Here is a 22,699-nt window from a genome sequence, read left to right as displayed (position 1 = left end):
CCTCCCCAGGCTCTTCCCAGATGACGGGCAAAGGATGAGTGATGGGCAGACTCCCTGGCGTCCTCCAATCTCTCCCTTCATGGCGCAGTCTCAGACATCAGAGTTCCATCATCCTAGTCTCCTCACGGACCTCAAAGTCTCCAAAGTCTCAGTTTTCTTCTTCGTTTTCTTGTCTTCTCTTTGTTGCTGTGCTCTCTTTCTATCTTTTTCCTTTGTGCTCTGCTTCTATGTGTGCTGCTGTGCTCTTTGCATCTGTCTCTCTAGTCTCTGACTCTCATCTCTGTAGTCTCTCCTCTGGTCTCTTGGTCTCTAGTCCACTGCCTTGTATTCTTCTTCAGTCTCTGGTCTACTTCTAACCTTGGCATTGTGCTCTGTTTTTAAGTCCTCTGTCTTCTTTCTGTGCCGTTGTTCCCTGTCTTATAAGTCTTCTCTCTCCTCCTTCTGACACCTTCTGACCATCTGCCCTTGGTGACCTTGTAGACCTTATGTACGGTATAGGTCTTGATGATATCACTGCTAGTAGAAATGTTAACACTTTTATGAGTAGTTCTACCTACTAATAACAAAAAAAAGTTGACCTAATACATTTATAATTCATTTAACAAAATTACCATACATTAAATTTCCTGAAACCTATTTTTGAACTAGGTTAATTTTTCCAATATATTTCATTCAATTTTCAAACTATTTCTCAGGAACATCATAAAAAAGTATTAAATTTGGGGCTGGAGCTATAGCACACTGGTAGGACATTTGTTTTACATGGGCCAACATGGGTTCAATTTCCAGCATCCCATATGGTCCCCTGAGCACCGCCAAGAGCAATGAGCCAAGAGCAACCCCTGTGCATCACCAGGTGGGATCCAAAGAGCAAAAAAAAAAAAGAAAAAGTATGAAATTTAAGTTTAACTCATGAAGTTTTGATAAATAGTAATTTCTAGAATAAAAATGGACTTTTATTAATTAGAAAATTGGATTAGAATCTAGAAATTATACTTCCAATAACTCCTTAATTGTTTTTAATTTTTAGAAAGAGGAACATTTCCTAAGGAAGAAACTTAGAATAATGAAAATACTCTTAATAATGTGTCATATTTTGGTATTCAAACATCTAAGTGTTATCTGCAGGCTGGGAGCATAAATACATGCAAAAGGCTTATCTCAGTCATGAACTAACAGAACTTTCTCTTCTCAGATTCCCTGTACTAGTGAAACGACCCTAAAAACTTACTTATCTGTCAGTCCATATGTCAAATCAAGCATGTCATACTCCTTATCCTTGATTGCGTCCAACTTCTCATAGGTGTGCTTTTCAAAGACAAGGTGACAGGTAGAACACGCCAGAGTTCCTTCACAAGCACCTACAAAAGTAACAGACATTGAATACACGCTCTCTACATTCGACATCATCTAATGACTTCTAAATTTTGGAATCAGCATTAGTATACGAAATCAGAGGGTTTTATTTCTGAATAGTTAGGGAGAAGTGTCTGCCACATAGGGTTGGGAATCATATTCATACCATAATGTAATATGGTGTGGGGCTAAGTGCTGTGAAAGAAAACATCTAGACACAATTCCAATACCCCAAGGGCTCACAAGTCAATGAGCCAGAATACATAACACAGAAAAATGAGCTGACTGGGTACGAAGTGCAAAACCTCAAGTTCAAACCATACACTGCCCAGTATCACTGAGTGTGGCCCTTGGCCCCCAGCATTTCCTGGCAGACCAACCACTGTACATCAGGCCTACACAATCATGTAAGCACCCCCAGGTGATGCTGGGCAGGCTCCTACTAAATGAAATGAAGCATTATAAAACGTATACAGCAACAACAAATACAATAGCTATGAAGTTATTCTTCTCTTCAAGTGCTCAACTTAACTTACAAAGTCTTATGGTGTATGGAAAGAGAAAGCTGAAAGCACTCAGACCTTCACCTAATTAAAATGAATACTCTGCCCACTCAATCTCCCCTTGTCCAAGAGAGAATAAAATAAGTCACTTTAAAATTACACTGCATTTTCTGGAGAAAATACCTTGAACATGAGGCTAAGGTTTGAATCCCTAACACTAAAACAACAGAACAATCCCACTGGCTTTACATAGAAAAAGAGATGGATTACTCCTGACCCACTGCTTTTCAGTCATTACTGAACTGAGAAGTCCAATTTCAATTCCCAGCACTGTATGGTCCCCTGTCACAAACAGGAATGGTTCCCAAGCCCTGTGCTGGGAGTAATCCCTGCTAGGTAGGACACCCACTCAGGGCCCCTCCAAAAAACTTGCATGAGTGTGTCCTTCACATGTACCTACAGTGATGACCAGGAGACAGTAAGCACTATGCAAGTTTTGTTAATATTCCTTGGCAATGAAAACGAATCTTAGAATAAGTCATGGCTCTTTATAGAAAGAACTTCAACCTTAAGAAGTTAAATGAATGAACTAAAGTGATGCCAGTGTTAGAACTGAGTCCTGACTCTAGCCAAGTTTCCAATATCTAAGACAACTAGTTCCTGCTACTCACTAATCTACATCCTCTTAATGTAGCCAGAGACATTGATCAGAGGTAAACTACTTGCCTTGTATGCATAAGGATCTGGGTTCAATCTCTGCCCTCTCACCAAGAATGAATGAAATTCAAAGTCTGTGTGGAAACATATTATATTATATATGCACCAATCCGTTATTTAACCATGAACTAACTTTTCTCTTTTTACATTAACATGAGATATTTCAAGCAAGAAACATGAACAGCTGTATTTGACTTCAGAGAGGAACACCAGCTGCCTAAATCTCTGTATCTCAAGTTTCAAAGTCCCTGCAGGAGGTAGAAAATGACAGCAAGATATGACATTGGGTTCAAACTGCTGTATGAAGCTATCTCATGGGTCTCAAAACTTTGAGGGTGGGGTGGGATGGTGCCACAGCCAGCAGTGTTTGGGACTAAGTCCGGGCTCTGCGTTCAGGGACCACTCCTGATGGCGCTCAGCATTTTTTTCTTCTGTGGGCCAAGGCTGGTATAAACCAGTATTTCCCCAAATGGGTGACCCTCACAGGAGTGGCAGTAGTCTCAGTACAAGTAGTGGTGCTTTCGCTTTGTCACGTAATCAAGGTAAATTTTGGTAAGAGAGCTGATGACTTTCTTTTTTTTCCCAAAATGGGAGCAGTCAACCAGAGAAATAAGGGATCCTCTGCTGCAGATTATTGCTAAAGGCCTAGGGACTCTAACATACTGTGACTCCACCAAGAATGACAACTGAGCAGATTTGCCCACTAGGAGTCAATCCACACACTGCCCTCGCTTTCTATTGTTTTGGGGGGTCACCCAGTAGTGCTCAGGACCCATTCCTTGTAGTGATGGGGGAACCACATGGGTGCTTAGGATTGAGTGCCTTATCTGCTATACTCTTCAGCCCTGTCGTTCTATTTATTGATTTTTATGCTTATTTGTTTGTTTGGGGGCCCACACCCAGTAATACTCATGACTTACTCCTGGCAGGGCTTAGGGAACTATGGGGGTTCCCTAAATTGGGGACTGAACTCAGTAAACCACATGCAAGGCAAGCGCCCCTCCCCACTGGACCAATGCCTGGCTACTGCTTTCAGATTTTTATCTCAGTATCAAATCCAGACAAAGTGCAAACTGAAATAGCCCTCTAGGAAACAAACATTAGATACCATGGGACAACAATGAGAAACTCCAGCTCCTCTTGTCTTAAAATGTAAGTTAATTATTTACTTACAAAACATCTCAAGCAATTTCTTTAAAGCTGGATTTCCTTTCAGATGTTTGTTCATTATCAAAATAAATGCTGACTTTCAGTCATGCCTAAGGGCAGATGCAAGGAAAAAAAATATGTCGGAGTGTAGAGCAGGGCCAGTGCAGGCACTGCAGAGGCCAAGGCTGGTGTGGGTGCCGAGCCCTGTGGCCCGTGGGACTCCCAGAGCCTGCTGCTCCTCTATTCCCACTCTGCTACCTGCTACTCGGGAGGCATCTGTCACTAGCTGTGGGTGCCTAGGAAGAACAGAGGCTGGAGGTGATGTACCCCAGTCCATCCCCAGCTCTTAGCCAAGCTCCAAACTCTGGCTCACTCCTGACTTTGTACTCATGGAATCTCCTTCATCTACAGCCTGTGGGAAACAATGCCAGGGCTTGAGCAGGACTGTGGCCTGAATCCCTGGGGAGAGGTGTCACCAGTGTCTGTGTGTGCATATGGGGTGAGCCACATAAAGAAAACAGTCCTGAGATTTCATCACAGGGAATGGGGAGAGAGAGAGAGCAGAGAGGCTAAGAATCAGAGGGCTAAGGAAAACCCCTTTCTAGTAAGGAGGGTCGAAACAAGAACGTCCCAAGTTGTGGAGAGAAGACTGTGATGTCAGAGGCCCTGGGAACTGTGGGGGCATGTTATATGGTCTCAATTACCTAAGAACTGGGAGCAAAGCCCCAAGCCAATAAATCTCTTGGAAGAAGGCAGGATCTTCCTTCTGTACCACATGGTGCATCAGATTCCCGTTAGCAACCCCATTCCAGCTCCTTGCATGCTTTCAACTTTCCCTTCCCTAGGAAACTTCCTCTTTTTTTAACCTCTTGAAGCTTTATTTTTACCTTGGAACTTCCACTATTCCCCTCAGGAACCCTACCAGTTGCTTTCACCTCTTAAGCATCAAGCTCAGCGCTGAAGAAAGGATTCTAATAGGAATCTGTCAAATGTGGAGTATGTGTAACAGACACTTCGGGCTTCCACAGGAGAAACTATTCCTACACACTCGAGTCCCATGTTTGTTCTCAAGATAAGTGTGCAAGGTTCACCTGCGTCCGTTATTGTATGGTCCCTTTCAACCTTTGCTTGGCACAAGTTGTCAATCACTATGCTTTTCTTATTCCTTGTACCAGAAAGAAATGAAAATGATTATGGAAACTTTCAGACCCAGAAAGAATCTAATCTTGGCCTGTATAAGATGGCTAGCTAGCAGTGAACCCAAGAAATGAATGTTCATGTGGAACAGTAGCCCAAAGATCACGGCAGCAAAAAATCTACAGCAAAGCCTGCCAAGGCCCTGGGGACAGCACTTACTGGAAGAAATCATCCATCCTGCAAACCCCCTAATGATATGTAAACATTAGTATCTGGACATGGTTTCTTGTCACCCATTGCATGCAGTAGCAGGTTGGATTTCCCACAAGAACCAGCCACAGGCACTGCCCAAGGGGATAGCAGGAGGATCACACACAGCAGAAATATTATCAGAGGCACATGGACCCTGCCCAGAGAGAACAAGGTCACCAGTCCCTGGGTTGTGGTGTGAAGGCCCAGTGATCTAGAGGACCTCCCAGTCCTGCTCCTCAAGAACAGACAGGAGCTGTTTTCATATTGTATCTGAGGTGGGACCCAGAGTATCCTCTTAACCTGAGCCAGGAGAAGAGGTTGGCAGCAAATAGTACGCCCAAGGGTGGGGGTAATATTTGTTTCTTTGGCACGTTTCTACTGTAGAACTAGAAAAGGGGGCACATAACTCCTAACTGTGTTCCAGGTCTTGCTTCCAGCTAGGAGCTCAGAAACAGTAGAGGGAGATGGTAGAAATTCAACTAAGCTTCTCCATCCTGTTACTATTCCAAATGGAGTGAATTTTCTTTTGGATGCATCTTATAATGATCTTGTCTTTGAAAGCAAATTATGTCCAGTCTATGACACCTCTAAGAATTGGTGGGAAAACGTCCTCTTCACATCTCCTTCAACATTAGTTTTATATTGGGGCCACACCCTGCAAGGCTCAAAGAGTTACTTCTGCCTCTAAGCTCAGGAATAACTACCAAAGGTACTCAGGGAACCATCACGCATGCAGGGATTGAACCTGGCTTGGTGGCATGCTGCCCTATCTGTTGAACCATCATTCCTGCCCTCTTAACATTACATACAACTTGCTCAACTTGACTGGGACTAGAAGTCCTTTGCAGCTGCTCAAGTGTCCTTACTAATTTTTGGGTGCAAGCCAAACCTTACTAGCTTGTAGTATCCAATTGCTTCATCAGACAACCTTGAGTTATATCCTACGACTAACCTCCATTTACCAACCAAGAAACCAAGAGGGATAGAAGCTGAGAGCTGGTAAGTGCCTAAGAACAATTTCCATCTGTGCCTTAAAGAGGCTGAAGAGACCGCACGGATGCTAGGATATTTGCCTAGCACCCCGCTAACCCAGATTCCACCCAGGGCACCCCATCTGGTCCCACAGGCCACATCCACGAGTGAGTGTTCCCTGGGCAAGGTGCATGTGGCCTCAAAGTCTATATAAATAAGTAAAAACATGCTGGAAGGGGGCTCAACGGTAGGACGCAAGGTTTGCCCGTGGAAAATGGAGGTTTGTTCCCTGTCACTGGCACACAAAAAAGAAAATATTGTCAAGCAAGCAAAAAACTAAGAAACAAGGTGCCTGGTGGAGTTTCTGTTGGATTTGGGGGTCAGGGGAAACTCAGTACTCCTGCCAGGCCCATTGCTGGCTCTCACAAATACTCTGGCTTCAGGAAACTGGAACCAGGGGGAGAAGCCAAAGGGACCTGTGTGGGGGAAGTCTAATCTAAATGGGCATCGCCAACAAGCGCTGGGCCCTGACCCTCCTAGAACTGCGGGAGAAAGACCTGGAAGGAAAGGGCTAGCCAGGACACAGACAGGGAGCAAGTTAGGACGTTCCAGGCAGGCTCCAGACAGAGCAAAGGTCCGGTCCAGGCAGGAAAGATCACTGGCAGCAGCAGAGCTGGGCTCCTGGGGGGTAGGAGGAAACTGAGTCCCGGGTCACCTTGCCCGCTGGTCGCCTGCGAGGCTGAAGAAGGAAACTTAAGGGCGGGAAAGGCAGACAAGGTCCCTGGGCTCGCGGCCAGCGGCGGGCGCCAGCAGGAACCCCGACGCCCGCGCCTCACCTGCTCCCCGCGCCAGCGGACACGCTCAGCGTCCTGCTGGGCCCCGCGCGCACGGACCGCCGAGCAGCAGCCGGGCACGGCGGGCACTGCCCAGGGCCTCGGTGGCGGCGCGGAGGAGCCAGGCGCTAACTGTAGTTGCCATCGCCAACGGTTGGCGGCCACCGGTACGACGCAATCCGCACAGGACAGCGGGACCGGAACGCGCCGCCAGCGCCCGAAGTGGGGAATGGGAAGCGCGAGGCAAAGCGTTCCCAACACGGCCCGCCCCGCCCCCCTTCCCGGCGGCCTTTCAAGGCCCGGGCTACCAGCGCGAGGCCCCGCCCCCTGCCGCTTGACACGCCCCCGTCAGCGGCGGGCACAGGGGGCGGGGCCACGCGCTCCGGCTCCAACCTGCCAGGCAGTTGGGCTTTTCCTGCCTCCTCCTGCCTGCTCCTTGGCCATGCAGGAATAGGAGGCGAGAAACTGCTGCACTTCAGGAGGGACTTGACTATGAAACCACCCCCCACCCCCGTAAACTACACGGCTTGTTGCACACTGTCTCCCCCTACCCTTTGGAAAAAAGTAGAGTCAGAGCTGCAGCTATAATGGCACAGCGGGTCAGGAGTTTGTCTTGGTGAGGAAGGAGCACCACTAGATATGACCCTCAAACAAAACCAACTATTTTAAAGAATGACATTGAAAACAAAAATCCGGAGTTCAGCTGGGGTCATGTGAATCGTGGGCGTTGTCCAACAAGGACAATTAACAATTTGAGAAGTGTCATAGGTCACAGTGATTTAATAAGTTAGAAAAATAGAAGAAGCGTCATAGGTCTCATGAAAGGAGATAAATCCAAGGGTTATACTAGTCTGCAAACATATTGAATGCGCAGAAACTTGACAGGACCCGTTTTTGCGATGCTCAGGGGTTACTCCTCCTCAGGAACCACGGTGACCTGGTGGTGCTTGGGGTACCACATGGAACACGGAGGAACAAACTTGGGCCAGCCACATGCAATGCAAGTGCCCTACCCACTGTACTATCTCTCCGCAGGACCCTTTATTTTTATGAGCTGCAATATGTTTAACTTTACAAAACCAGAAGAATGAACTTAAAGATACACTTCATCCTGGTAGTTGTTGTGACAGCGCCATGGCAAGGAGGTCAGAAACAGCAATAGTTGACGCCAAGGACTTACATTTGCGTCCTCTGAGACCTTGGATAAGTCTTCAGACAATGTAATGACACTTACATACGGATTTTAAAAGGAAATCCAAAAATGACGTGGGATGGTTCTTCAACGTTGATGGAAAGGTTGGCCAAAACACCCTTGTGCCTATGTCTGGAGTGTGTCCCAAACAACGAGTTCTAGTCGTAAGGCCACTCAGAGCAGCTGAAAGCCATGGGCCACGGAATGTTGCAGATAGGCAGCATCAGTAAATTGAAAGAAATTGAAAACAAAATGTAAAACTGCAACACAGTACAAACACGTGAAAGAAGACACAGAAACATAGAGTTTCTACTTTAAGAAAGTCTCTCAAAACCACAAAAGATGAGATAGACAAGTTTTATATCACTCACTCAGTTCCTCAACTACCTCGATTTTCTGAGAATAAGAAAAAGGACTTTCTAGCAAGTGATCCAAGAGCAGAGGTCTAAAGGGGCATGATTTTTTTTTAAATCAGGGACCAAAAAGGCACATGAAAAAGTGCTCTGCATCACTAATCATCAGAGAGATGCAGATCAAAACAACTTTGAGATACCACCTCACACCACAGAGACTAGCACACATCCAAAAGAACAAAAGCAACCGCTGTTGGAGAGGATGTGGGGAGAAAGGGACCCTTCTTCACTGCTGGTGGGAATGCCGACTGGTTCAGCCCTTCTGGAAAACAATTTGGACGACTCTCAAAAAATTAGATATTGAATTCCCATTTGACCCAACAATACCACTGCTGGGAATATATCCCAGAGAGGCAAAAAAGTACAATCGAAACAACATCTGCACATGTATGTTCATCGCAGCACTGTTTACAATAGCCAGAATCTGGAAAAAACCCGAATGCCCCAGAACGGATGACTGGTTGAGGAAACTTTGGTACATCTATACAATGGAATACTATGCAGCTGTTAGAAAAAAGGAGGTCAAGAATTTTGTAGTCAAGTGGATGGGCATGAAAAGTTTCATGCTGAGTGAAATGAGTCAGAAAGAGAGAGACAGACATAGAAAGATTGCACTCATCTATGGTATATAGAATAACAGAGTGGGAGACTAACACCCAAGAACTGTAGAAATAAGTACCAGGAGGTTGACTCCATGGCTTCGAGGCTGGCCTCACGTTCCGGGGAAAGGTCAACTCAGAGAAGCGATCACCAACTACATTGTAGTCGAAGGCCATGTGGGGGAAGGGAGTTGCGGGCTGAATGAGGGCTAGAGACTGAGCACAGCAGCCACTCAACACCTTTATTGCAAACCACAACAGCTAATTAGAGAGAGAAAACAGAAGGGAATGCCTTGCCACAGTGGCAGGGTGGGGTGGGGGGGAGATGGGATTGGGGAGGGTGGGAGGGACACTGGGTTTACGGGTGGTGGAGAATGGGCACTGGTGAAGGGATGGGTTCCCAAACTTTGTATGAGGGAAGTATAAGCACAAAAGTGTATAAATCTGTAACTGTACCCTCACGGTGATTCTCTAATTAAAAATAAATAAATTAAAAAAAATTAAAAAAAAATAAAAAATAAAATATTGAACAATCAAAAAAAATAAAATAAAATCAGGGACCATAGTTGCAAAATTCAGATAAATTAATAGTAGAAATAGAGCTGCAGGGGTGTGCATGTTGGTGAGTGTGGGCAGGGGGGGGGTATATAGTATATATGCTCCCTTTACTCTAAGCCCTGGGGTAGCAAATCCAGAATTCATTTGCTTAGGGCTCTTACCCTCTCAGCTTTGTGGGATAATTGTATACAGGAAAGTTGTTTGTACACACAGTCCATCTTAAGTGCTGAGTATATCACTAGGGATAGGGCCTGAGTCCAGGGTTCAGTAGGGACCAGAGAAAAAGTTCATGTCATGTATCTTTTATTAGGAAGCATAAAGGATGCGCATGAAGATGTAAGATGGAAATAAGTGTTCTCCGTATTTTCAGATATGGGTAAAAGTTCATTTCAATGAGTATTGATAATGATATTCTGAAGACTCCCAAAGCAAATTTGTAAGCATTTGATCCTAGAACACAAATTTTAGAGGTCACATGATTTGACTAAGGTCCGTAAATTCTCTTCCCCATAACGTCTTCTTATTTATCCAACAGACCATCCCTTTCTGGATGAAAGCATCAGACCCATGTTTTTTCTTGGAAAACTTAAAGTATTGGTTGTTTCAAAAAGGGTCATGTTCCTGATTAAAGAAACTCGGGTACATCTACACAATGGAATACTATGCAGCTGTTAGGAGAGATGAAGTCATGAAGTTTGCTTCTAAGTGCTAAGATATGGAGAGTATCATGCTATGTGAAACGAGTCAGAAAGAGGGGGACAAACATAGAAGTATTGCACTCATTGGTGGAATACAAAATAACATAACATGAGACTGACACCCACGGATGGTAAACACAAGGGCCAGGAAGATTACTCCATAGTTTGAAGCCTGCCTCATGAGTGGGGAGGAGAAGGCAGCAGGAATAGAAAAGAGATCACTAAGAAAATGATGGTTGGAAGGATCGGTCAGGATGAGAGACGTGTGCTGAAAGTAGATAAAGGACCAAAAGTGATGGCCCTTCAGTACCTGTGTTGCAAACCATAATGCCCTAAAATAAAGAGACAGTATGTGGGAAATTGTCTGCCCTTGAGGGAGATAAGAGCGGGGATATACTAGGGAGATTGGTGTTCGAGAATGTGCACTGGTGGAAGGTGGGTGTTCAAACATTGTATGACTGTAACTCAAACATGAAAGCTTTTAACTGTATCCGCGGTGATTCAATAAAATATAATTTAAAAACTTAAAAATAAAAATATCAAAGAAAAGGTCATGTTCATAAAATGTCTTGTAATCACTATCAAAATTCAAATGGGATATTTTATTGAGCACCTCATCAGGGTGCTACATCTAGTGACTGAGAATGAAAGTGCCAGGAGTAAGGAATGCTCTCACAGTCATCTTCATGAACCAACCAGCTTCCTGCTCCCTTCTCCACTGTACAGCATCACTATTTAATACCGATTTTAGGAACTGTCTTAAGAAGCTTCACTGCTTTTCTCTCATATCCTTAACACAGCAAGTCTGTAGAGTTCTACTTGCCTTTAATCAATGCATATTGATTGACATCAACAGTGCGCTGGAGATGCAAGACCAACAAAATCAGATTTGGAGTCAGAGGGATAGTAGACCAGGTAAGGCACTTGCCTTGCACACTGCCTCCCTGGGTTCAATGCCTGGCACTACGTACGGTGCCCTAAGCCTCTCCAGAACTGATCCCGAAGCACAGAAGCCAGGATTAAGCCCTGAGCATGGCCAGGAATGGCCCCAAAACAAAACAAACAAGTTTTATCCTCTTTACTGCACAGGTGAGGAAACGGAGACCAAGTGGTTGTGATTTTCTTAGACTCACATTGCTACTTACTGTTGATCCAAAATTCAAATCTAGGCTGCACTGGTTCCAAGTCCAGTGCACAAGAACTGCTGTTTGACAACATATGTACACATGATTTGTGTGATTGTCACATAATATATTTCTAGTTCCATTGCATGTTTGTCAACTGTAAGAATTGCTTAAGAGCTGGAGTGAAAGTACAACAGGGAAAGGACTTGCCTTGCACATGGCTGATCCAGGTTCAGTTCACATATAGTCCCTCCAGGAGTGATCCCTGAGTGCAGAGCCAGGAGTAAACTCTGAACACTTCCTGATGTGCCTTGCTCCACCCTAAAAATACTGCTTATGATTATACGTAATCCATATAATTTAGGGATAATGTGAGAAATTATCATCCTGTTGTTTAGATAGAATCTATAAGTTTTTAATTTTATTTGAGTTGTATCAAGTTTTTCACGATTATTAATTCCAGTCAATCTTCCAAGACCAATCCCACCACCATTACACTAATCTTTCTAGTTGTTTAGATTTATTTTAAGTGTTAGATAGGATATTCCACCCCAAGCAATGACTTTCTTCACTACCAAGAGATTTATTCTCTATTGCTGATTTATTGCTGGTAATGTTAATAAACTTCCAAAATTCAAATGAAATTCATACTGATATATAAAGAATTGCCATCTTTGCCTGAATAGATCTTCCTGCCTAAAGTCTTCTCTTGTCCTGATGCAGACGCCTACAGGCAAATGTACAGGATGTCCCTGGATCAGTAGCCTTGCATGCAGCTTGCATGCAAAGTGACCCAGGTTCAACCCCTAGCACCGCATAGGGTCTCCAAAGCCCTACCAGGAGTGATCCCTGAGCATCAAAGCAAGAGGAAGTCCTGAGCACTGCTGGGTGTGGCCCCAAACTGAACAGAAATAATAATCATCTTAGTGTGGAAGCCTGTAAAAGAACTTAAAGGGCTAGTGCACATGTTTTGCAAGTGGAAGCCATCAAGGTTGATCCCTAATCCCCCAGGGAGTGGTTCCCAATGAGAAATGACTAAATCATACTAGAGTCAATAATAATAACTGGATAGTTAACTTATCAGAGTGTACTAATTTTCATATTATTATGTTCTTTTCTGGATGCTTTCCTACTGTTAGTTCACTGTGTTTCCAAATAAATTTGGACCTTGATCTTTTAAAATATGATTTCTCCATTGACTCTTTGAATTTCTTTTATTCTTCAGAATTACTCTTAATTTCTTTCTAACTTCTTCGTTTGGATGTTGGCTTCTTTTCCATTTTTTGGCAAAGAACTACTTAGGGAATAGACAGAAACCTCAGCAGGTAAGGTGCTTGCCTGCACGTGTTTCAATCAGCTGAAATCCCAGAGCGTGATCCATGAGCAGAGAACCAGGAGTAAGGTATATGAAAGAAATAATCAGGCTTGACAGGAGATCCAGCCACTTTCCAAGTTGCCCTCCTGAAGTGAAACAGCAGCAAAATGGAGAAGGACTGTTGTTAGAAGCATGACAGGCCTTTCTGAATTTTGCCTATCATAGATGTTCTCAGACTGAGCTTATGGTTCCATGGAGGAGGACAGGAGAAGGTGCTGCTACTCTCCTAGAAAGATTAGAGGATTTACATTCCTCTTAGGTATCTGGCTTGGGATTAGTTCTAAGGAGAGGAGTGACAACTGCAAGTGGGCTCCTAAAGATGTCTCCATGACAGCAAAGAACCTGCCAAGGAGGAGGAGGTTTGAAAAACTCAACAAGGCTATAACTGAGCCAGTAATTAGCCAGTGATTTTATCCTTTGCATGGAAGAGGACCACATGGAGATGCTCGCTGTGGGTTCAAGCCCCATATTGGGAGCTCTCCGCGACCACTCCTGAGGAACTGGCTCATGAGCAGTTGAAATTCAAATAGAAATGCTTAGCGGAAGAGGAGAGAGACTGAAATCCTGTGATGGAGTGGTGACCCAAAGAAGTTCCACAATCAAGGGCTTTTCAAATGTTTTCTCTCAACAAGCCTCTTAAAACTTGTCTGAAACTAGTATAGTATAGGGATTAAAGCACTAGCCTTGCATCAGCCACCCTTGGTTCAAACCCTGATACCACATAAAGTCCCCTGAGCTTTGCCAGCATTCACTCCTGAGCACAGTTAGGAAAGCCTCATTATGATTGAATTAATATAAATAAGTGGAAAGAGAGAAAGAAAGAAAGAAAGAAAGAAAGAAAGAAAGAAAGAAAGAAAGAAAGAAAGAAAGAAAGAAAGGAAGGAAGGAAGGAAGGAAGGAAGGAAGGAAGGAAGGAAGGAAGGAAGGAAGGAAGGAAGGAAGGAAGGAAGGAAGGAAGGAAGGAAGGAAGGAAAAAAGGAAGGGAGGAAGGAAGGAGGAAGGGAAGAAAGAAGGAAAGAAAGGTAGGGAGAAAGACAAAGAGAGAGAGAGTGTGTGTGTGAGAGAGAAAATCCATCCTCCCCTGAAAAGAAACTAGGGAAAAGTCTCAAAGGCCTGGGGTTTGAAAACTGAAGTCCCTAGTTCAATTCTCAGTACCCTGTGGTTCCTCGACAATGACCCTCCACACCAAGCCTGGCAGAGCTCCTGAGAACAAATAGGTGTGGCCCTAAAACAAAAGCAAAAGTTTGAAGTCATGGATCTCAACACTAATTGAAATGAATGTTCAAGTGGATTGTATACTTAGAAGGAAATCTTTGCTGAAAAAAAATAGTGAAGATAGCCATGTGTGCTTATTTCTGAGCATAATAATAACCTCCTTGGGGCCAAAGTGAGAGTACAGTTGGTAGGGCATTTGGTCCCCAAGGCACGGCTCAGAGTGGTTTCTGAGTTACAGAGTCAGGAATAACCTCTGAGCATTTCCAGGGTGCCCCCCACAAAGAAGAAATGAATAAAGTCCCCAAAACTATGGCTATAGAGCAAAGAGCTGGAGTGCAGACTTTGCATCTGGGTTCACTCAGCACTGCTAAGAAGAATCCCAGAGCAGAGAACTAGAATAGTTCCTGGTTATATAGGGTTCAATCCCTGGGGCAACCCATATGGTCCCCTGAGCACCACCAGGAGAAATTTCTGAGTGCAGAGCCAAGAGGAACCCCTGAGCATTGCCAGGTGTCTCAAAAACAAAAAAAATAAATAGTGACACCACCTCAAATAGGCCTTCCAGCAAGCACACTTTCCTAACTGTGTGCTCAGGAGTGTCCTGCAAGACACATTCCAGACGAAGCAGTTACCGTCCCAGGGGACAGCCAATGACAACTCCATGCGAGATTTTCCCTCTGTAGACACTCCCGTGAGAAGAGCTGTGAAGGTGGAAAACAGTGATATTGCTGGTCCTGACCCTGTATAGGCCTATGCTGATGGATGTGCTTATGCCTTAGTTGATGCTGTGTTCCTTAATTTTCCCTTTCCCTTCCCTTCTCACTGTTGTAATGAGGAGGATTAGCAGTGCTCACACACTTGGTTATGCTAATCACTGGGGTCACACACATATTGTTGTGGTAGTTGCACACACTTGGATGCAGTGCACCAGAGGTCTCTGAATTTCTAGATCAGGATCCCAGACAGCAGTGCCACTGGGACTGGGCTTGAGCATATGGCACAGGATGCGACTCCTGATCTCACACTTGGAAAGCAGGGGCTCTCTCACTGACCTATTCCTGGGCCCCTATATCTAAATTTAAACAACAAAAGGTTTTAAAATTGAAAAAAGAGAAAACTTATACAAGAAGGATATTAAGAAAGTAATAGGATCAAAGAATGGTACAGGGGATAAGCTGTTTGCCTTGCAAGTGGTGAATCTCAGTTTAATACTTGCACCTCATATGATACTCTGGGCACCATTAGGAGAGATCTCTGAGCACAGAGCCAGGAGTAAAGCCTGAGAATGAAAAGAGGAGAGGAGGAAGGAAGAGAATGGAAGGGAAGGCAAGGAATAAGAGGGAGGGAGGGAGGGCGGGGGAGGGAGGGAGGGAGGGAGAAAGGGAAGGAAGGAAGGAAGGAAGCAAGAAAGGAAGGAAGGAAGGAAGGAAGGAAGGAAGGAAGGAAGGAAGGAAGGAAGGAAGGAAGGAAGGAAGGAAGGAAGGAAAGAAGGAAGGAAGGAAGGAAGGAAGGGTGGGAGTGAGGAAGGGAAGGAAAGAACGAAGGAACGAAGGAATGAAGGAACGAAAGGAGAGAGTGAGGGAAGGAAGGAAGGAAGGAAGGAAGGAAGGAAGGAAGGAAGGAAGGAAGGAAGGAAGGAAGGAAGGAAGGAAGGAAGGAAGGAAGGAAGGACATTTGTACACATGCAAGGCAAGTGCTCTACAATGAGCACCAATGAGCATCTTGATATGTTTTGAGACATACCAATGTGCTATGATTGCCAGTGTTATAGGACAGTAACATTCTGTACAGGTGTGTGGCATCAGAGTGACAGGTACCTACACTAGGCAGCCTGGGTACAAAGAAGGCTCAGCTACCTGGCTTAGCAAGAATACACTCTCTGAGATTCACACAAGGACAAAATGACCTAATGGGGTTTCACAATGTGCCCCTGTTGTTGAATGACATCTCATTGTGCTGATGAGGAACCCTGATGTGTTTCTTCTGACATTCATACCACCTTTTTCATGCAGTGTGAAAGACAGGATGAAAGTTTTGATTCCTATTACAACGCCAAACTGAGTTGCCAGATGAAGTGAGCTGATAAAGATTGTGCCAGACTTTTCTATGTTCAACAGTAAGGGACATAAAACACTGGCACAGATGAATTGGGCTGAGATGCATCTGTGGCTTTGCTTCATAGCCTGACAAGCGCTATGCCTTTAACTCCCCACTAACAATGCAAACAGGGTCAGACTGGAAATTCAATGGTAGGACATTTGTTTTGCACGCTGACCCAGGTTTGGTCCCCAGCATCCCATATGGGCCCCCAAGCACCACAAGGAGTCATTCTTGAGAGAGAGCCAGGAGTATACCCCGAGCATCGCTAGGTGTGGCTCAAGAACCAGAAAGAGATTCAATAAATCAATAAACAGTAAAATGCAAACAGCTGCCTATGCATGAGGGCACCTCAAGAGCCCAATATCGGGGCCGGAGCAATAGCACAGCGGGTAGGGCGTTTGCCTTGCACGCGGCCGACCCGGGTTCAATCCCCGGCATCCCATATGGACCCCAAGCACTGCCAGGAGTAATTCCTGAGTGCAAAGCCAGGAGTAACCCCTGAGCATCGCTAGGTGTGACCCAAAAAGCAAAAAAAAAAAAAAGAGCCCAATATCTAGTATAGTTTTGTATTAACCAAAAACAAAACTTGAACTGCAAATCTGGATCTAAGATATCTGATATCATTTTGCTTTGGCACTCTAAGACTATGTAGAGCTTCAGAGTCTGAGCTCTATATCTATAAAGATTAAGAGACAGTTGAGTAGAAAAGAAACTAGATTGCTAAGTAATCAATTCTGGCATCTCCTAAAGCAGCAAGGACTTTAAGTTAGCAGAGGATTAGAAAATAGTATTTACTATGACAAGCAAAATCCAAAATCTGCATGGACTGTAAAAATAGTAGAAGCAAGTTCTAGATGGAGAAAAATGTAGGGATGATAACAGGTAGCTCTCTATATACTAAGTCCACTTCAATGAACAAAGAGCAGAGTATTCCACAAACAGGAAAGAAAGATTAAGCTCAATCCCTAGATTCTCATTTGTTAGAGATGTTATATTGAGATTGGATGGAGAAGGAACATATTTCTCAAGATCCTGATGTTAGAAATGGCAAATTCCTCTGGGAGGGCACAAGGGAAATTCTACAATGGTGGCTCAAAATGATGCTTCCATAGCACCCATTCTCCCTTGTCAGCACTCATTTTCATTTGTAGACAAATATGATTATGTGTTTATTTTATTTAATTCATTTAATTGTCAGGATGTTGGGGAGGGGTGGGCAATACCTGGTGGTGCCTAGGGCTTACTCGTGGATCTATGCTCAGGGATCGCTCCTGGTGGGACTTGGGGAGTATGTGATACCCCAAAATAAACAAGGGGCAGCAGCATGTCTTACCCACTGTACTATCTCTCCAGCTCCATTTTTTGTTTTTTTGAAGGAGGGACACTCTAAGTATATCTCTGGGGCTGCTCCTAGCTCAGTGCTCAGTGATACCTTGGGGAGTGTTTCAGGACCATGAGGTGCCAGAGATGCAATGAATAAGAGCCTTGGTGTGCAAAATGTGTCCAACCTACTCTTGCCCAATATCCCCCCCTTTAAACAGATACTTTAAGTTTCATTTCTGATCAGTACAGAGTGAAGGGTATTAGAGAGGCCCTCCCAGCTGCCGACAAAGAGAACTAAGTAAAATACTAAGTTCAGAGCAGGCTGAATTGATAGCAATAGACATTTCATCAGCAGTTGTGCAAGCTTGGAGAAATGGGAGCTCAGAAAACAGCAAGGGGGTGGGAACTTTGCAGGATGCTGTCCACTCATGTGTCTATAAACTCAGAGTAGGAAACTTGTAAAATGTAAAACTTGTAAAACTTTTAAAACTTGTAAAACGGCCATCCCGATCCAGCCCATACACAGCAGTTCCAGAACGTGGGCGGTGAGACAGAGCCGCCCAGAGAGCCCGCTAGTGCACACGCCCTTCAGGGTGCTTAGTATTTTACACTCTCCCTCTCTATATTGTGTCATTTCTTGGGTCCCCTTCACACAAAAACTCAAAAGAGTCCTATATTCTCTGTCTTCCTTTTCTGGCCAGTTACCCCTCCTGGACCCCCACCCCCAACTGCCATTCTCACTTTATCTCTTTCAAGGCAGATGTCATTGACATGACCCAAACCAAGGTCACCAAGACCTCTACATGACTAAATATCATGGTCAATTTTTAGTTTCTCTTTCTTCACCCACCAGATGCATACATCATGTCAATAGCTCGTCCACAAGGCCCTCATGCCCTGTCTGTGTTTCATTCCAGGAACTGTTCTGGGAGGCTTTTGCCCTTGCTGGTGAATCCTTGGCTGCTTTGTCCCCAACTCAAAATATTTGTGCATCCCAGGTTAAGTCCTGCTTCACCTCTTTTCTCTGCCTCTCTGGGAGTTTACACACGGGTTCCTAGTTTGTAAGTACCTGCATGGAGAGCTCAGGGGCTGGGTACATGCTCTGGATGGGAGAGGCCCAGGTTCAATCCCCTGCATCATACAGTTCCCTGAGCACTGCTGGAAGTAACCCCCATATGCCAAGACAGGAATATCACTTTGAGCACCGCTGGTTGTGGCCCCCAAAACCAAAAAATTAAACCGTAATAACAAATAAGACATCCATCTTATCTATAAGCTTCTGAAGCATAAATTGATTTCAGCTCATGTCTCTCCCTGAATTCCAAATCAAGTTTTCCATCTACTTACTCTGTCCACTCCAATCTCTAGTAGGCCTCTCAAAATAATCTGTACTAAATGAGATTACTGGATCATCCCCTTGGAAAACAAACAAATTGACTCTTCCCCCATCCAGGCTTCTGGGTCTCACTACAGACCTGGCTTGCTGCAGTCTTCCCTCTTTCTCTCTCAGTCCGCATCCAGCCCAGTCATCAGCAAATTCATTCTACTCCTAGACTATATGCAAGTTCTTTCCCCTCCTGGGTAGCCAGATACCTCTGCTTCCTGCCTGAAGACCCTATTGTTTTCTATCAAATACCTTTGAGTCCTTATTTGCTCCCTGTAGAGGTTCTTCAAACAATCTTTTACAAAAAGTCATCATTTCATTCCTGTGTTCAAATTATTCACAGGGCTTCTCATCTACTTCAGTGCAGAAATGATATCCTTCCCCTTCGAAGACTCATCCCATCTCCCACCTCTTACCTGTCTCAAACCACAGAGACCTTCTACTGTGTGGCCTTTTCACTCCAAGCTCCTTTGGCCTAAAATACATCCATGGGCAGGTCATCACATGCCTCCCACTCCCTTTCCTTAGGAGACTTCAAAGATCTTAACACACACCTCCCAACTTCTGTCTCCGTGATCTGACTATTCTCTGGAGTCTTTACTGGCCACCTTGGACATCCTTCACTTACACAGATTTATATGGATCTATATTGTCTGTCTCCATGTTCCCCTGTGCCACCACCTACTAGAAGACACTCTTCAGGAAAGTAGCAACTCTCGGTGGTGAACTTCCACCAAGAGTGGATTACAGACTTTTGCTCTAAAGTCAATATTTTAGCCAGAGTAGGCATTGGATGAACATTATTGTTGTTGAAAACAGTCATGAACCAATAACATTCATCTCAAAGTTTGAAAAGCATCAGAGACAAGCATCAGAGATGAAATAACCAGAAAGGCTATGCCGAGGGATAGAAATTGATTGCTAATCTAGTGGCGCACATTTCTCTGGGAGAAGGCAGAAAAGGGCCTAGAAGACTGCATGGGTCAAATAGTCACTCAGACCAGGTGCTCCCTGTGAATCTAATATCGATGTAAGTTATTCAGAGAAGCAACTTGAAGTAATCATTAAATGTTTTCATAATTAAGTTCAACACAATTAAGGTGAAGGTCAGTGAAAAGAAATGCAAAGTTCCAGCTCCTGTAGGATGCCTCTGGCCAAAGTAATTACTATGAAGGGACACTAGAATCTTGCTTCAAGAATGAAAATGTGTCCAGGATCAAAGCCATTTAAATACCTGTCCAGGAACGGGGCTAGCCAGGGTCAAAGATAAGTTTGATATTAGGGAAAGACTTCTTGCATTTCCTGGTTTGAGGAATGCAAACCAAGCTGTGGTGGAGAAATTGAAGCAGCACTGATCACTTTGACCCAACAGGTGGCGCCAAAGTGAAAAGGAAGCTGTTGAGCACTGGGCAGAATCCCAAGAGGGATTCACATGGGAAAACCACTAGCCCCCCAGGCAACCATACAAGTCTCTCTCTTGGGGTGGGAAGGGTCTGGGTGAGGAAAGGAGGCTGAAATGAAATCAGAGCACGCACAGCAAGGGAACGCCTGTGAGAAAGGAAGAAAGCACATCTGACTTTCATGGAGATGCCAAGGGTGTCCACCAGTGCAAAACTCTGAACCTAGGAACCGAGTTGGGATGGGAGTGAATTGGCGAGACTTTCAGGGTTAGCAGTACAGATGAATAATGTCATATAGTCACTCTATTAAAATTCAAGACTAAGCATATACAAAATTTAAAATGTGGGGCCAAAGAGATAGTACAGCAAGTAGGACACTTGCCTTGCACATGGTACCCAGGTTTAATCCCCACTACAACCTATGGTCCTCCTGAGCCTGCAGTAATTCCTGAGCACCACTGGATGTGGTCCAAAAACAAACAAAATTTGAAAATATAAAGCTGTGGCTCTATGGTGAACATGTATGGATTAGGAATAAAGTATTCAAAAGATGGTTTTGCACTTCCTCTATAAAACTAAATGATTAATCATCAGCAACACAGATTAAGTTTCCCAAAAACTTTGGAAAAAAAAACATTGTGATGCTAATAAAGTTCCTTGAAATTGATAAATTGGATTGTAGTTCTTGGGTATCTTTTGGTTGTAAGTCACACTCTCTTCGGTAGGCTCCTCCCTGCTCAGCACTGGGTGGGGTCACTGCTGGCAGTGCTTGGGGAGTCACACAGTGCTGGGCATCAAGCCCGAGACTCCACCGTGCCAAGCATGGGCTCTGATGAGCCACCTCCCTGGCCTCAGTGCTCTATCACTCTATCAATGCTTCCCCAGGCATCATCGCCAGAGCAAAGCTCAGAGACAAAAATTGATGATTAACCCAAGATTAATGGGTCTTCGAGTAAAACTATAAGTGGGAAATGGAGAGAGAGCCCAGTGGGTAGGATGCTAGCCTGACACTTGGGTTTGAACCCCAGCACTGCATATGGTCCCCTGGGAACTAGCAGAAGCAACACCTGAGCACAGAACCAGGAGTAATTCCTGAGCAGCTCTGGGCATAGTCCCAAACAAGGCACAAAGAAACAAAGCAAAAGACCCTGTCCTATGTGCTCCCTTGTCTTTGCCATAAGCTCTTGTCATCTACAAAGGGGCATCTGCCCACTGAGTTCCTTCAACAGGTTATGTGGACTCGCTGAAACAAGCCCCTTTCTAGAGCAGGAAGAGCTACACCAGAGGAAGTGGGAAGGGGGCTGGGGAATTGATAAGGGACAGTGTGGAGTGAAGTGAGTGTGGGCAAGAAGGATCAGGGCAATCCTAAGGCACTGCTCAGCAGCATAAGGACTCCATGAATTTCAAAGGGGGTCCAGTCGATGGGGTTGCTGCTGTGCTATGTCCAGGCTGGGGTGGGGCCAACCAGAAATAAAGGCCCATGAGACAGGGTGTTTAGTGTGAATTCCAGGCGGTGACTGAAATGACTGGCCATCCAATGCAGGTTGGCCTCAAGGGGTCACTGAGGATAGAAATGTACAGGCATTGCCTGATTGTCTGTTCTCAGTCATAGCGATTCTGAAACAGAAGCCACGAGAGTTTAGAAGACCCAAGGAAGAACTGGCCGCTGGCCTCTGCACTGAGTAAACCCCATCTCCTTCAAAGCCAGTGAGCCATCTCCCAGCACGGCTGGCGCATTCTCACTCTCCAGGCTGCAGGCCTTCCCTGATATCCCTGGCTGATATAGGACCCTCCCCCCGGCATTCCAGGCATATCCTCTTGAGTTCATGTGTGAACTCAGCAGCATCTAGTTCATCAATTTGATTCCATGCTAATGATAAGCTTTCTCACAGAAGGTAAACTCTGGAAGAGCAAGAATCACACCTGCCCTGTTCCCCACAGCAACCTCAGCAACCAAACAACCCAACACTCAGTTAACATAGACAGGAGTGGGTAGCATCCCTGATGGTTCTCAGGGGTCCCTCTTGTTTCTGTAGTCGGGGGTCACGCCTGGTGTTGAGCATATGCTGTGCCAAGGATCAAACTCTGTGCAACGCAAACCCCTTAACCTCTCTCAGCTCATTCATTTAACATTTAACAAATACTGTTGAATTAATTAAATGGTTGTTCTGGGTTGTTTTTCCAACTGGCTCATTTCCATTTTGTATATCCCTCATTAAGAAATGTTTTACTATGCTAAGGTTGTTTTTAAAATTTCTTCCCCTCCCCTAGCTAAGGTGTTTTGAACACAATCTTTAAAAATAATTTGTGATGGGGGAAGAATTGGGTTCTACCTGAAGCTACTTGGGCCTACTCCTTATTCCTTTGCTCAGGGCTTACTTCAAGAGGTACTCATGGGA

The 22,699-nt window shown here is 44.7% G+C and overlaps 1 protein-coding gene across 1 annotated transcript in view; it reads right to left on the bottom strand.

Moving 5' to 3' along the window:
- Positions 1-1,227: 1,227 nt before the first annotated feature.
- LOC129403501 (adrenodoxin, mitochondrial-like) overlaps positions 1,228-22,699 on the bottom strand; it is a 69,991-nt gene continuing 48,519 nt past the window's right edge. The window contains 1 exon segment of the mRNA XM_055132168.1: positions 1,228-1,361. Within this exon segment, the coding sequence (XP_054988143.1) occupies positions 1,228-1,361 (134 nt within the window).

This window comes from Sorex araneus, chromosome 3 (assembly GCF_027595985.1).
Source record: "Sorex araneus isolate mSorAra2 chromosome 3, mSorAra2.pri, whole genome shotgun sequence".
NCBI lineage: Eukaryota > Metazoa > Chordata > Mammalia > Eulipotyphla > Soricidae > Sorex > Sorex araneus.
Note: the sequence above shows the minus strand (reverse complement) of the source record. Positions and strands in the feature narration are given on the sequence as shown.